Genomic DNA, 15,464 nt, shown 5'->3' on the forward strand with positions numbered 1-15,464 from the left:
CAGTCTCCGTCAGAAGCTGAAAACTTGTTTGGATGTAGATGAAAATAGTGTTTCATCTGCGGGCTCCAGTCTGGCACGCCTGTGACTGGAATCCAGAAGAAGGTTTCTTGGAGCCACGGATGTTTGCCTGGCTGTTGGAGGGGACAAACAGCTGCCCGCTCATTTTCCTGACCATGAAAATGCATTTCCCAGGTGAAAAGCGTCAAATGGTTTTCTTAGGGTGACAGGAAATTTTAAAAGGATTGTCAGGCTGGGACAGGCAAACTTGAAATGGTGCTGGAGTGGTGTTCAGCTTAGTTTTTCCTTTAAAAAATTTAAAATAAAATTTAAAGACTGAACCAACTTTGCACTTTGGGACACTGCAACTCCGCTAATGAACAGGGCAGATTCACCGACAGCTTCAGGAAATCAAACCTTCTCCCATGATCTCTTCTCAGTGCTCATGAGCCCAGAGAAATCTAATGGTGTTGAGGAGTCAGAAAGTGACTTTTAAGCTGTTCGACTGGCTCAGTCCTTGACATCCCCAAAGCTAATCCCAGGAGCCAGCTGCAGGCTTGTCTCACGCTGACATGTGAGCACTGCTGCAGGAAATACCTGCTCGTTTCCTATTGCCCAAGGAAACATTTGGTTCTCCTGAAGCGCTGTGAGAGCTGACAGGCAAGGCTTTGATTTTGGTTTTTATTTTTAAACATAACTTGCAGTACCCTCAGCCCTAGCTGCCTTTCCATTACAATACAGATCAGCCTTCCTCTCACTTCTGGAGCGCAGAGATCATGTTTATTCTTCCCCCCTTTTGGCAGCATGGTGCAGATCTGAAGCAGCTCTCCCCCTAACGAACCTCGAGTCAAGCACGGAGCAAGATTCATGCAGTGCTCACAGTGAGGAGAGGGGTAGCTTGAGCTACACCTTTTCTTCCAGGCTATACTGGTTTTGAGGCACTGGCAGATGATGACGGTGGGAGGAAAACGGCACCTTTCTTAGTCACAAGGCTCTCTGGAGATGTTGAGTCTCCCTCTCTGCTCAGGAATGTGAGCATGAGTTAGGCAGGCAGCTGGGTTTGGCAATGCCAAGCCTTTGAGTGTCTCCTTTGCTCCCAGTGGAGATGTGACACTGCTACATGGCCCGTGATGGACTGCAGGCGAGGTGTACCTCTGCTAGGGCAGAGATCTCTTCAGCAGGTTCCAGCAGGGCCCATTTGGAAAGCTGTCAGTAGGTGAAAGTAGCTGCCACTTCCCATCTCGGAAGCTCTTATTTCCTGCAACATCGCCTGGGTCATACGTAGGGTGTGTTGTTCTAAGCCCAGGGTCACACTGCAGTGTAAATAAATTTCTGTCTCCGTCTTAATTAAATAACAAGTCAAGCATGGGCAGATAAGGAGCCGTCGCATCGCTGGGCTGACAGCTTTGGAAGGGAGATGCGGGGGATTTGTTTTACCTGGCCAGCCTTCCTTCTCCTTGAACAGACGTACCTGTTTGCTTCGCTTCCAGACAGACTCATGTGCATTGGCTGCTACGGGGTCTGGCTGGTGCAAGAAGATCTGCGGCCGGGCTGGAAAGCAGTCCAGACCGTGCTCAGAGCCTGAACAGTTTGGGTTTGGGAGGATTTAACTTAGAGGCAGGGTTCTGACCCAGCTTTAATAACAAGGCACATGTAGCTGGCAGTGTGAGTTGTGAGAGCGCTGATGCCATATGCTAAAACCCGTACCAAACAGGGCTGCTAACAGTGAAAAACCTTATTTTTCCTAAGACCAGACTTTCCTACAAGTGCTGAAATATCGATGGGAATTCCAGCACACAAAGACGATGAACTTCTGGCTTTAGCCAACTTAGCCAAGGATCTGAGGGCTGTGTCAGCTCCATCAGGAGTCCTTTGCCATCGGCTCACTCCTCTTCACATGCAAATACCTTAAACTCATTTCTCTCTCTGCTCTCAGCTACAGGATTTTGGCACGGGGAAAGGGCACCTGCTGCTGCTGAAGAACTTGGTGCTTCGCAGATGAAACCCAAGCATGTTGAATCCCACCTGGAGCCTGGCTGGCAGCGAATGCAGGGCCCAGAGTGGAAACGTGATGTTTTCTCAGAGAGACACTTGACTTAGTAAGTGGGATCTTGCGCTCTTTTTGTACGGGATCTCGTGCTGCCTTTTGCTCCCTGTGAGTTTCAAGAGGGGGTTTTCGGGTGTCAGCATTATATTGCATCGCAGAAGAGTTTTGCTACGTGGCCTCCATCCTGCTGTCCCACCCCAGCGGCCTTTCTTGAACAGAAGTCTGGGCTGGTGCCCTGCGCGCAGGGTGGTGTGTATATTCAGTAATTACCAAGTTTTTTAGTAAAAATGTGCCTGCTCTTCCCAACTTTCAGGTGGCTCATTGCATTTGTGCTTGTTTTCTCATAACGAGCTGTCTACAAAAACTCTAGTTCAAATTCCTTTCCAGATCTCTAACACCCTGAGCTTAGTGAGAGAAGCCAAACTGCCAGAGGATGCAATTAGCTGAAATTTCACCTGAAACCAAAATCTTACCCTGTGGCACGGATGAATCCCTGGCGGTTCATGCCTGGGAAGCAGAGATCAAGGTGCTTGTTAGCTTGGGTGCTCTTGGGCTTTATCTCCCCTGGCAGAGGGCAGCTGTCCCCCGTTGGGCCGAACAGAAAGACGCACGTCCTGAACGACCGGGGCTTTCCTTGGAGTCTGCTTCGCCACGTGTTTGTGTGGAGGCAGCGATTGTGTAAAGGAGTGGGAGATGGGGCAACGTTATTTCTGTTGCGGGCTCAGCCTCTGTGTGTGCTGTGCTTGTTTACAACCAACCAATCTGCACAGAAACGGCATGGCTTTGGTTAATAATGCTTGGCAAACAGCACGGCCTGGGCATCAGCATCGTGGTCTGATCTCCAGGCAACAGCTTCTCCTCTGCCTCGCGCTGCTGCCGTCTCCAAAGTGGGTTTCTTTGCTGCACCACACCGCCAGGAGGTGATGAGGGATAAAGGACATTAATAAGAGCCCAGGCAGGCTGTGAAGACAGCGTGCTGCTTGGGAAGAGGGTGCTGCTATACCTTCACTAATAAATCAGGATCATTATCCCACCGGGGGAGGGAAAGAGAACCCAGAGCACCAGCATCTGGCGTGAGTTATGTCTTGGAGCCGGCTGGGGCTCTCCGTCTTCCTGAAGCACTTGCTCCAGCTACGCCGTGCAGCCTGCCAGCAGCCATTCATCCCAGCGCTCCGGCCGGAGAGCTGATGCTGGGCCGAGGCAAATATTTATTGTCTGACTTTTTTCTTTCCTTTTTTTTTTTTTTTTTTCTCTTCTTTTTTAGTATATGCTGAGAGCCCAGAAACACTTGGAGGGCTTTCTGCAGGGGCTATGGGCTCGTGTGTCAGTGGGAGGAAATGTAAAGGCCAGGGAAGCTTTCTCTTTTTAGGAGTTTGATCACCCTGTTTGGCTCCGAATAGATGTGTCTGTAGAGAGAGTGACAGCTGCTGAGCACAGGGACGGCACTGCAGCAGCATGTCTGTCCTCAGAGCCCGTTCCTTACACCATGCCTCTCCTTCGGCCGAGCAACTGAGAGAGGAATGGGGCAATGCTGGTAGCGATGCTCCTGAATTCATTAGTTTCTGGTTTCCTCCACACTTGTTAGGACACAAATGCCCTGAATGCTCTTCTGTGAGTAATCCCGATTCACACAGCTAATCCTATTTGTGTTTTTTTTTTTTTTTTCCTTTGAGGGGAGGAACCGATGGGGCTTTTCAGATTGAAAGCTTGCGAGCACGAAGCTGCCTTCGCGTGCTGGGAGTGCGACGCCATCAGCATGGCCACAGGGCAGCTTCAGGCGGTGCCTGCTGCCCTAACAGCGTGGCAGAGACCACGGGCAGACATTTCCTCAGTATTTCCTCGCCCAGGGTCACTGTGGCACAAGGGACGGCAGCAATTACATGAGTAAGAACTGGCACTGTGCGGCCCGTGAAGCATTTTGGGGTTGTCTGGCTGTCTTTGTTCCTCAGGAAGGAAGGTGGGGCTTCAACCCCAACAAGCATCAAGGAACCAAACTATGGGGCTGGCTGCCACCGCCGGGTCAGTGCAGGGGCTGGGAGCCTCAGGGGCGACCTCATCGCTCTTTATAAGTAATTAAAGGAGGTTAGAGCGAGGTGGGGTTGGTCTGTGCTCCCACGTGCCTGGTGACAGAACGAGGGGGAATGGGCTGAAGTTGCACCAGGGGAGTTTTAGGTTAGATGTTAGGAAGAACTTCTTTACTGAGAGGGTTGTGAGGCACTGGAACAGGCTGCCCAGGGAAGTGGTGGAGTCACCATCCCTGGGGGTGTTTAAAAGCCGTTTAGATGTTGAACTCAGGGGTAGTGTTTTAGTGTGGGGCCGGTCAGTGTCAGGGCAGAGGCTGTGGCGTTCATTGGGGTTTGGCAGTGCCCTCGCAGCCCGCCATGGCGCCCCGCCGCCACACGGGGGCGCACTGCGCCTCCCGCCGCTGCCACTGCGCATGCGCGCTGCCCGACCCTGTGGGAGCGCTCCTTGGCGTACCGCCGGGCGAGGCGCATGCGCGCCGAGAGGCGCCGGGGCGGTGACGCGCCCGCACTGCGCCGCGCATGCGCCCTGCATCCTGCCCGGAGCGGGGCACGACGCGTGCTCAGCGCCCCGCGGCGGAGGGGGCTGTGCGCATGCGTGCTGCCTCATGCCACAGACCGGGCGACGCACGGTGGCGGCGCATGCGCATTGCGTGTGTGTGGGGGGGGGGGCGGTGCGCATGCGCACAGCGCCGCGGGCCCCCTCAAAAGCCTGCGCGGGGCCCGGGGCTGGGCCGGGCCCCTCAGGGCGCTGCCGGGGCCGGGTGGCAGCGGCGGGGCCCCACTGCGGCTCTCAGGGCCTTTATGGGCCGTGCTGGGCGGGTTCTGCCTCAGCGCCCCGCTCGGGGCTCGCTTCACGGGCTCCCCTCGTGCCCACTCCGGCTGCGGGCGCTCCCCTCAGCGCCCGTCAGGGCCCAAAAGCGGAGGACGAACAAAAATTTCATCTCCTTCCCATACCGGGAGTCGAACCCGGGCCGCCTGGGTGAAAACCAGGAATCCTAACCGCTAGACCATATGGGAGGCGCTGCGTGCACCTCGCCCCGCCCGCCCCAAGCCCCGCGCAACGCTCCCGGCCCCGCAGCGCCCCCTGCAGGCCGCCCCCTCCTCAGTGCGCAGTGAGGGCTGCCCGCAGCCAAGATGGCGCCGCGCGCTTCACCCCCAGCCCCTCCCTCCCCGCCCCCCTCTGGAGGCGTCACGTGGCGCGGCGGGAGGAGGGGGGCGGGGCGCGCGCTCACGTGACCGGCGGCGGCCGCCGAGCGCTGGGTCCCGTGAGCGCGGCGGGGGGGGGGCGGGGGGGGCGTAAGGACGGAGTAAAGCGGGAGGAAAGCCGGAGTAAAGGCGGAGGAAGGCCCGAGGAAGGCCCGCGGAGCGCCGCCGTGCTGTGCCCGCGGCTGGGGGATGCCGAGCGCCGCCATGAAGAAGAAGGTGAGGGGGGGGTGGGGGGGGCCGGGCCCTGTCAGGCCGGGCCCTGGGGGCTCCGCGGGCAGCGCCTGGGAGGGAACAGCGGGGGGGGAGGGGCGGGGGGGGCTGCGCGGCTCGGTGCCGTGCGGGGGCTGACCCTGGCTCTTTGTTTTTGTCCCCCCCCCTCAGGTGCTGCTGATGGGTAAAAGCGGGTCAGGGAAGACCAGCATGAGGTCCATCATCTTCGCGAATTACATCGCCAGGGACACCCGGCGCCTGGGCGCCACGAGTAAGGCTTCTCCTGGGGGAGCTGGGAGGCCCCCGGTGCTCGGGCGCTGTGGGTCGGAGGGGGGATGCTGCTCCCTGCCGCTCCCAGCCTGTGCCAGCATCAGTTGGGGGCTCCCAGCTCGCAGCGAGCTTCGCTCCGTGGTTTGGATGAGGTCAGGCAGAGGCTGGAGCGAAAGGGGAAGGAGCCCTGAGCGCTGCTTCCAGTCCTGACGCTTTGCTCCTGGACTTTTAGCCTTCCTTTTCTTGGGGGGCGATCAGGGAGCAGCCTGTGGTGCTGCTGCACCTGCTGTCAGAGGTGTGCTTGGAGCAGCCTCCTCATTCTTGCTGGTGCTGAGGCCTCCCTGTCCTCAACGTGCTGCTCATGAGCCCAGAGGGAGGCCCGGTGATCTTGCTGTGCACAGTGGTTGTGGCAGGGGGAGGCACCAGTCTTAACAAGCATCCTCTGCCTCTATTTTTTTGCCAAAGCCACTGGTGTAAAAAATAGCACTGAGTGGAAAGCCCCCTGCAACAGCCTCCAATTGCTCTGGGAGGACTTGATGTCTGACTGGCACATGTCCTTGTGTTGCTGTAGGTGTGGTTTCTTGACGTTTACGCTGTTTGTGTGTTTTTAAGGCTGGTTTAAGCCCTCGCAGAACGTGCTGGGGCTGGTGCCGTGCTTCAAATATCGCAGAGGTCAGCGGGTGTCGGGGCGGGGGAGCCACCTGCTGCAGCACAGCGGTGGCCTGGCTGGCGGGCAGGAGGGCTTGGGTTACTCAGGAGCTGGATTTACACCCAGCGCTGTTCAGAGGGAGCTCTGATAACCGTGAGCTGAACTGCGAAGAGCTGTGGGCTACCCGAGGAGGCAGCTGTGGTCTGGGTGCGTGGGGCAGTCGGTAACCCACTCGTTGTCTCTTTGCAGTCGATGTGGAGCACTCCCACGTGAGGTTCCTCGGAAACCTGGTGTTAAACCTCTGGGACTGCGGAGGGTAGGTGCTTGGATTCCTGCTTTTGGCGCTGCTGGGGGCCGGTGCTGTGAACGGGGTGGGGGTGGAACAGGAGCAGAGGGCCTTCTGCCCCGAAGGCAGCCGCGTGCTGCTGGTGTATGGAGCAGGCTCGCTGCTCGCCGCTGTGGAACTGGTGAGGCAGCTCTGGGAAGAGCGGATCCCACATCTTAGGGCTGTGGGTGGAAGGAGGCTGGCCTCCTGCCTGCAGTCTCCGAGCTACCTCCACGGGAAAGGCCGAGGAAAGTCCCACCCTTTCCTTGCTGGCTCCTTTCTTCTGCTGGCGAGGAGCCCGAGCCCTTCACCTGGTGCTTCTGTTGCTCTGCTCCTCCTCAGCCAGGACACGTTCATGGAGAATTACTTCACCAGCCAGCGGGACAACATCTTCCGCAACGTGGAAGTCCTCATCTACGTCTTCGACGTGGAGAGCCGCGAGCTGGAGAAGGACATGCACTACTACCAGTCGTGCTTGGAGGCCATCCTCCAGAACTCCCCCGACGCCAAGATCTTCTGCCTGGTGCACAAGATGGACCTGGTGCAGGAGGATCAGCGGGATCTGGTGAGCAGCTGGTAGTTGCCATAGAAATGCTTTCGGAGAGAGCATCTCCTGGCTGTGCGTTGTGTAACGGTGCTGTTCTGTGCTTCAAATCCAGCCCCGTCAGCACTGCTCCTCGAATTGTTTCTCAGATGTTTCTAAGATGTTTCTAAGACTTGTCTGAGCCCCTTCCTCCCTTCCCAGATTGTGTCGGTGCTGTTTCCTGCATGCATCCAGTGGAAGAGAGACCTGCTGGCTTTTAGTGACAGCTGCTCCCAGCCTTTGCTTTCATAGCTCTGGTTCTGGTGCTGGGGGCAGGGAAGGAAGGGAGACCTGAAGAAAACCCAGCAAACTTGGAGCTGCCTTTAACCGTCTGGGTGGCTCTGAGGATTGTGGTGATGACAGTGGTGGTTGGTTTCTTTTCAGCTCTCGCTTTCGATCCCACGTAAGCTGGGCTCTGAAGGCTGACAAAACAAAGGCTGAAGCTTTCCTGGTTAACTAGAAAGTGGTTTGTACCAGGCAGTGCTTCTGCTTCCTGTCCCGTGGCGTTCGGTGTGCCTGCTTGCCCAGAGATCACCCTGGTTTAACGCTCCCGTGCTGCAGGAGGCATCCTGCAAAGGCTGTGGGTCAGCCTCTCGGCTGGGTTTGGTGTTTTCTGCTCTCCTCAGAGCTTTTGGAAGGTTGCAGGGAGGCTGGAGGATATTGGATATCACCAGCCTCGATTTTTCAGCTGTGACTGAAAGCAACCAGCTCCTGATATCAGAGGAAAAACTCTTCCAGGCTTAGGCACCTCTGCCTGAGGAGTACACCCCTGGCTGCTCGGCCACTCCCTGGCCTGCAGCGAGCCCGGAGGCCCCTTAGGCTGTTGCAAGAAGTCCCACGAAACTTCCCTCTGGCTCCTGGTGAGCGTCTGCAAAAACAGCTCAGAGAGCTTGTTCGGAGGAGCAGTTTGAGGATCTTCTCCTCCTTCCCTGCGAGCTGAAGGGGGAGTCTCAAACCTTGAAGCTGTTCTGTCCCGCTCTGTTCGGGGGCTGGTGTACAGCTGCAGGTTTTGGGTAGCTGTGCAGGTTCTGCTGAGGCCCTGGGGTGGAGTGGGCAGCTGGGAGGGGGCCTCTCTCTGGTTTTATTTCCCGTGCGTATCCCTGCGCAGTCACCAGGGTCTGTTCTGAGGCCGTTCCTGCAAACACTTGGCCTTGCTGCTTTATTGCTGCTTCTGTAGGAGCCTGCTGTGAGGCTGCCTTCTCTTTGTCCCCTTCCTTTTTGTAGCCCGAACTTTGGAGGGCAGAATTTGGTGGGAGAAGGCTGCGTGCGAGCCTCGGAGCTGCCTCGTCCATGCAGTTCCTGCTGATGAAATTCTCTAGTGCTTTCCTTCTACCTTCTTCCCAATGACCCAGCTTTTTGCACGTGGCCAGGGGATGTCAGATTTCTGCTCCTCTCTAAAATTCACACCCGGGAGCTTCCGTTTCTGCTCCACAACACCACAGTTATCTGAGGTTTGAGCCTCCTGCTGCAAGATAGCCGGGGTTGCTCGTCTCTGCTGCCCCAGTGGGAGAGGTTTCTGGCAGCCCGTCCCTGCCAGCACGCGCTTCTGCTCCTCTTTCCCCAGCGCCATGCGTTGTTGAGTTTTGTTTGAAACGTGTGCTGGAAGTGCCAGTCAGCAACCACACAAAGGAGGAAATATTTACACTCGACTGCTCATCTTTTCCTTTTTTTATTTTTATTTTTATTTTTATTTTTATTTTTATTTTTATTTTCATTTTTATTTTTTTACTTCCCAGATTTTTAAGGAGCGTGAGGAAGACTTGAGGCGCCTTTCCCGTCCCTTGGAGTGTGCTTGTTTTAGAACTTCCATCTGGGATGAGACACTCTACAAGGTTTGTACCCCATCCCCTCTGCAGCCGGCCTTTTTCCCCCTCCCCGCTTGAAAACGAGCACGAGGAAGGCGAGCAGTTAGTTCCTACTGCTCTGCTACTGACTGCTCCTCTTCAGATCTGCGCGGACTCCTCCTGGTGGAGGTTAGCTGGCCGGAATGGCATCAGTATTTTAAATTAAAAAACAAAAGTAAAACTCCTCCATGTCTTGGAGTTGTGGTGTCACTGTAATGCTGCTTAAACGCTTTGCCTAGCCACTTCACAAAGACCTCGTGCACCTTTTAGTCATGTGTAGCCAGCAAGGAGCTCTTTCCTGGTTGCTTTTTCCCCACATTACAGTTAAAGCACTTCAGGCATTTACCATCCTGGGGATTTACTTTGCTACTTTGCTTCTAGGAGCGCGTGAGGGTGGCTTTTTGGTGGTGGTGGTTTTGGTTTGCCTTTTCTTGTTGGTCAGCCCTCGTTGCAGTGTCAGAGTCTTTAAGGTGTGAGCGTGGTAGGTGCTGCCTGGGCTATGCTGGGAGCAAAGGAGCGTTGTCAGCTGCCAGCAAGCAGTGGTGGCAGCACGCTGGCAAATCCATCCAAAAGCAGTTTAAATTCGGTGTAGGAGGGGGTCTGGCTGAGGCTGATCCCGTACCGTGTGCCCGGCAGCACCCCTCATGCTGCCTGCACCCAGCTCCCTCTAGACACCGGCCCTCCCTTAACCTACTAACAGGTAGCAGGCTGTGTTGAGCTGTTTAGAAACAGGCAAAGCCGTGTGCTGCTCCACACGCAGCCCTCTGGAGCTCTGCAGACCTCGTGCCCTGGGCAGCAGGGTGGTGGGAGGCTCTGGCACACATCGAGTGGACAGGAGAGCTCTGGGGGTAGTAGGTGGAGATGTCAGCAGCTCGTGGTGAGGCTGGGGGATGTGTTAACGCAGCCCTTCTTCTCTTTGTTTGCCCACAGGCTTGGTCCAGCATAGTCTATCAGCTGATCCCCAACGTCCAGCAGCTGGAAATGAACCTGAGGAACTTTGCTCAGATCATCGAGGCAGACGAAGTGCTTCTGTTTGAGAGAGCCACTTTCCTGGTGAATACAGCCGTTCTGCCCTTCGCGTCCCTCTGCCCAGCCTAGGACGGAGTTCCCTGGATGGAAAGTGCGGTTGTGGCAGTTGCCCAGAGAGAGGTGCCAGCACCAGATGGCAGAACGCTTTGATCCAGGCCTTGTGATACTCAAAGTAGCTGACAGGACTCCGTGGCTCATGTGACCTTCCCAAATTTCCACGGCTCGCAGTTGAGCCGAGGGCTTGAGTGGTATTTCCCTCTTCCAAGCTGCGGGAGGGTTTCAGATCCCCATTCTGTTATCAGCCGTGGGACTTGAGAATTCCTTTCTGCACAGGACGAGAGCCTTCTTTAGCTTGAAAAAAAGTCTTTTCAGTTCCTTCTCGGCTGTTTTTTAACTGTTCTTGATTCCTTTTTTGCGAGTGCCTGATGCTCTACAAGCCTTAAGTGTGGATAGAGGCTCACTGACAGCTGGATTGCTGTGGGGAAGCGTGTTGGTTAAACCCACCGCTGCCTGTCGTGCCGTTCTCTTAGTGCCTAGCTTGGTTCCTTCAGGCTTTGTACCTGTGCTCTCACTGACCTGAAGAAACTGATCTCAGTTTTGAGTGCTTTCCTTGACAAAGGCCTGACTGAAGTGACTTTTCTCGTTACTTTTCTCACTTCAACTGTCAGGATTAGGCACCTGCTGTTTCTGGCAAGTTCTGCTTTTAGAACTCGTGTAGCTAACGAATAGTTCCACCTTTGCGCTAGGTAGCAGTGCTTACATGCATTCAAACCCTGCATTTTTATTTTTTTATTTTTACTGAAAGCGACTTCTTTGCTACAAAAATTCTGTACAGATTTTCGGTGTAATGATGACTTTTTAAAGACTTTCTCCTTCTCACTGTTTTCTTACACTTAAACTTCCCCAGGGCCTCCTTTCTCCCGAAGTGAAATCTTATTCTGAAATTGTATTGGCAGCGCAGTAACAGGAAAACCTGGAGAGTTGAGAAAAGAGCTTGCATGTAGTGAAGGCTTTGGTATGGATGCGATTCTTGAATATGGTTAAACTTGTATCTGTAGGAACAGTTGGACAGGCTTAAAAGTAGGAAATAAAGATTTTTTAAGGTGCTTGAGGAAGGGGGGAAAAAAACCTCACAACTTAATTCCTGCAAGGCTGTAGCAGCTGATTTATGGATTCCTCTGAGCTTAAAGCTCGTAGCGTAGTGTTGTTCAAATAATGCTTCTTCCTGGTTTTCTGTGGGAACAAAGACAATGCAGCTGTTGGATGTGTGATCCCCCTTAAGCAGTAAATGCCCTTCTCAGCCTGCTGGATTTTTGGCTGGGGCGTGAAGGTGTGTGGGCTGCCAGCCCCATGGAAGGGGCTGGGGAGAGGAGAGGTAGGCGTGGGTCACGGCGCGAGGAATCCTGGAAACTTTTGATCTTTCCAGCCTCTGCAGCCGAGCACCAAGGTCTGCACCTCGCTGCTGCATTGCTGCGTGGGAGGGGAGGGAGGGGAGCGGATCCGAGCGCAGGCAGCGTAGCCCCATCTCGCTCTGACTCAGTTAATTGGTGCAGGGAGAGCTCCCTAGGAAGCCAGCCGCCTGTGTTCCGCTGTTCCACCTTGTGCTTTTCCACCTTGTGCTTTTTTTTGTGCTTTACGTCGAGTTAAAACGGCACCAAGTCGGGGTGTTCAGACCCCAAAGGGACAGGAGTGCCTCTGGGGTGTTCACACCTCAGCACTTGCGAAGGGCTCCCCTGAAATCAGTGACTAACCCTGCGCTTTTTCTGCCTTCCAGGTCATTTCTCACTATCAGTGCAAAGAACAGCGGGATATCCACAGATTTGAGAAAATCAGCAACATTATTAAACAATTCAAGCTAAGTTGCAGGTGAGCTGGTCCAGTGGGAAGGATCCCTGAGCAGGGGTTTTGGTGTCACGCTGAGACGAGGAAGCTTTCCAAGTGAACATTGCCTTTATACCTCCTCGGCGGGAGGAGGTGCCTCGGTTAAACTGCTTTCTAGAAAGCACAGTGGTCAAAAACGTCCGAGTTTCTTCTCATCTTTCATAACTTCCTCCTCTGGTGATTGTTGAAAGGGGGTTGTTTTGAAACACCCATTTTCTGCTCGGCCTTTTTCTCCTTGGCAAGGTGGGGAAGTGCCAGGAGCGGGCTGAGGAGCTGGAGGCGGTTGGCAGTGCAGGCGAAGGGCTTTGCCAGCGCCCTGGTCTGGGAGGAAGGGGCTTGCAAGCCCGTGGTTATCAGCGTTTTGAACTGGAAAATAGAAAGCTTACTTCAGAGTACCTCGTCTTGTGAACCGCCCTCAGGTTCCCCAGTCTGTCAGCAACATCTGGAAGCGTTCAGAGCCCGGACAGGACGGGGAAGCAGCAGCGTGCTTTGCAGAGCTGCCTCGAGATCCTTCAGCTTTGTGCTTGCTTACAGAGGGTGTAAAACTGTCCCGGGAGTGACAGCTTCATCCGTGGGACAAGTGATGCTGGGCACAGCGTCCTCCACGGGGCAGTGGAGCTGTGTCTCGAGTTACAGACCCTCAGCAGTCCGATGGCTTCGTGCTGCCCTTGCTGGATGAATGAAGCCTGAAGCTGGAGGGTTTGCTTCTTAAAAACAAACCCCAGCCTCACCTGGTGGTCACATCCCCCTTTGCAAGCAGTGCTTCTTTGTTTCCAGTGCTGAACAGGGACCCTGGGGATGGGGTGGGGAACTTGTGAGTGCTGTTACAGTAACGCTACATTTCCCTTTTTTCTTTTTTTTTTTTTTTTTCCCCTCTGTAGTAAGCTGGCCGCTTCTTTCCAGAGCATGGAAGTGAGGAACTCTAACTTTGCTGCTTTTATCGACATCTTCACCTCAAACACATACGTGATGGTGGTTATGTCGGACCCTTCAATACGTAAGTTGAAGCAGAGACGAGCCTAGGGCCGTTGTTAACGGGGACGAGCAGCTGGCTTAGTTAGGGTGCATTCCTGCCGGAACATGGCACAGAGCAGGCAAAGCAATAAAAAGAATTGGCTTAAAAGGCACGGAGGGAGAGGGGAGGTGGTTCAGCAGCGCCTTGCCTCGCAGGAGGAGCGGAGCCGGCGCTGTTTGGTGCAGGGTCGGAGCCACGGTGGGGAAGCGCGGTGGCAGATGTGAGCTGATGGGATAGGTCGCGTCTGACAGCCTATTTTGGGCTGCGCTGCTTTGGCAGCCACGGTGATTTTTTGGAAAGGAAGCAGGGATGGTTTATGCATGAGTTCTTGCTCTTCTTGCCTGAACCGTCTGGGTGGGCAAGGGCTCTAATTATAGTCGCGTCTGTTTATCTTAACGACTTGCGGCCAGCAGTGCCAGAGGCACGGCCTGAATATGTGACTGTGTTTATATTCCTGATCGAAGCTGCTTCTGGTAAAATGTGAGGTGCTGAAGGCACGCTGTCCTGGGCAGCTGCGTGGCCGACAGCTGTTAATCTTGTCCTCCCCTTTTTGAAGGGGTTACTGCATTAGGGAAAACCTGAGCGAGCCCTGGGGTGCTGGGTGAGCTACTGAGCTGTGATATTCCTGTGCTCGAGCAGCAGATGAGAAGCTGAAGTGACTTCTGCGTGACCACGGCTTGTCCTGACTCTTCTCCTGTGCCTCCCTGATACCAGCGAGCAGCCCCCACCTCCCGGCGCCACGCAGGGAGCAGGAGGCCGGGAGGTTGGTGCTCCCTGAGCATTAGGGAAGAGCGCCGGCTTCACACTGCGTCACTTCTCCAAATTTAGGTGAAATCTGGTGCTGCCCGGTGCAAGTAAAAGCTGTAGAACACTTGTGCCCTCTGCTGAGCAGCGGGCTTCACTCCTCCTTTTCGTCATGGTGCTGAGTTTGGCGTGGCAACGTGAGCCCAAACCAGCCAGGGTTCTGATTTGGTTCTGCTGACAGGAGCTCAGATAAGCGCTGTCCATCCCTTCTAACTTTTTCTTCTCCCTTCTCCATCTCAGCTTCTGCAGCTACGCTGATCAACATCCGCAATGCCAGAAAACACTTTGAGAAGCTGGAGCGAGTGGACGGACCAAAGCACAGCTTGCTCATGCGCTGAGCGCCGGCCGACGCACCTGGTCGTTGGGGGGAGAAAAAGTGAATCGGAACTACTTTTTTAGGAGAATCTAACAATGTGGATGTCTTTGTGGGTTTTGAAATGAGTGTGCTGCTTACCACCGCAATCTTCTTTATTGTTTCTCCTTGTAACGTTGGACACTAGTCACTCGGATGATGTCTGGATACACTGCGGACCTTCAAAAGAGACTTCCTGGCGTGTGTGGGGTTGGGAAGAAGTAAGGACAGGTGATGTGCACGTGGTCTCATGCTCCTGGCTGTCATAGTGGCACGTGGCAGAGCCTTTCTGGATGTTCTGCTCCCAGGTGATCGTATAAATCACAGGGATGGAGTATTTACTATTTTATTGGTAGGTTGCTAGAATACATTTATAAATTTCTCCTTGTCTTCAGTCATGAAAATAAATTTTTTGCTACCGGGGATTTCAGATCCTAGAGCTTTGGACACCGTGGGCTTGCTTTCTTCTAAAACCCAGGGCAGCCTTGGCAAGCAGACGTGCCCTCGCTGCGTTTCCCCTTCCCCAGCCTCTGGGGAGTGCCAGCTGAAGGTCACTCCCGAATTTCCCCTCGAGATTTTTATTTTTTTCTCCATATGGAGGCAAAATTCACCAGGCGGGTGAAGCAGCCGGGATGCCCTTGGCCTCTCGACGCTTCCCGAGGTGACGGAAGGTGGCGGCGAGGTGTCCCTGGTGTCCCTGCCCTCCTTGCTGGGGCTGCCGTGGGCACGTAGGAATTGCAGAGCGCGGTGGCTGGGGGCTGTGCGTGCATGAGCGACGGGAGCCGTGTTCGTGGCGGGCCACTCGGACGGCGTTCGGCACCGGGGTGGCTGTAGTACTGTCTATTTTTAATGAGGTTTGATGCCACTAAACACAGGAGGAACAGGAGCACTGAGTTAGGGGGCTCTGAGTTGCTGGGTGGGACCTGATGCCTGTCAGCATCTTTTTTTTAGTTTTTTTCTCGCTGCATCAAATGACTGTATAAAAAAAAAAAAAAAAAAAAGGGTGTGGCAACTCCCAGCCTAGCTCCATTTTGTGTTCTCGAAATCACGCTTTTCCCCTCTATCCCCGGCCCACACACTCGGAAAAAAAAATCTGAAAGGGTGAGTCTGTGGTGTGAGAGCAGAGCTAAAGGGCACATCTCGGCTGGGGAGCCGAGGCCGGGCTGCGCACGAGCTCTTCCACCGGTTCTAAAGCGTGGCAGGATGAAACACCCCGTGTCTTGCACCG

The 15,464-nt window shown here is 54.7% G+C and overlaps 1 protein-coding gene across 1 annotated transcript; it reads left to right on the plus strand.

The window, feature by feature from the left end:
• Nucleotides 1-5,338: 5,338 nt before the first annotated feature.
• LOC311213870 (ras-related GTP-binding protein A) lies at nt 5,339-14,683 on the plus strand. The gene is made up of 9 exons (XM_084294172.1): nt 5,339-5,490; nt 5,656-5,755; nt 6,653-6,719; nt 7,071-7,293; nt 9,048-9,143; nt 10,086-10,208; nt 11,959-12,050; nt 12,947-13,062; nt 14,125-14,683. Exons 1-9 carry the CDS (start codon nt 5,464-5,466, stop codon nt 14,220-14,222), a joined length of 942 nt encoding a protein of 313 aa, XP_084150298.1. The 5' UTR covers nt 5,339-5,463; the 3' UTR covers nt 14,223-14,683.
• Nucleotides 14,684-15,464: the final 781 nt, after the last annotated feature.

The sequence above is a fragment of the Netta rufina genome, assembly GCF_964035555.1.
Source record: "Netta rufina genome assembly, chromosome: 12".
Lineage (NCBI taxonomy): Eukaryota > Metazoa > Chordata > Aves > Anseriformes > Anatidae > Netta > Netta rufina.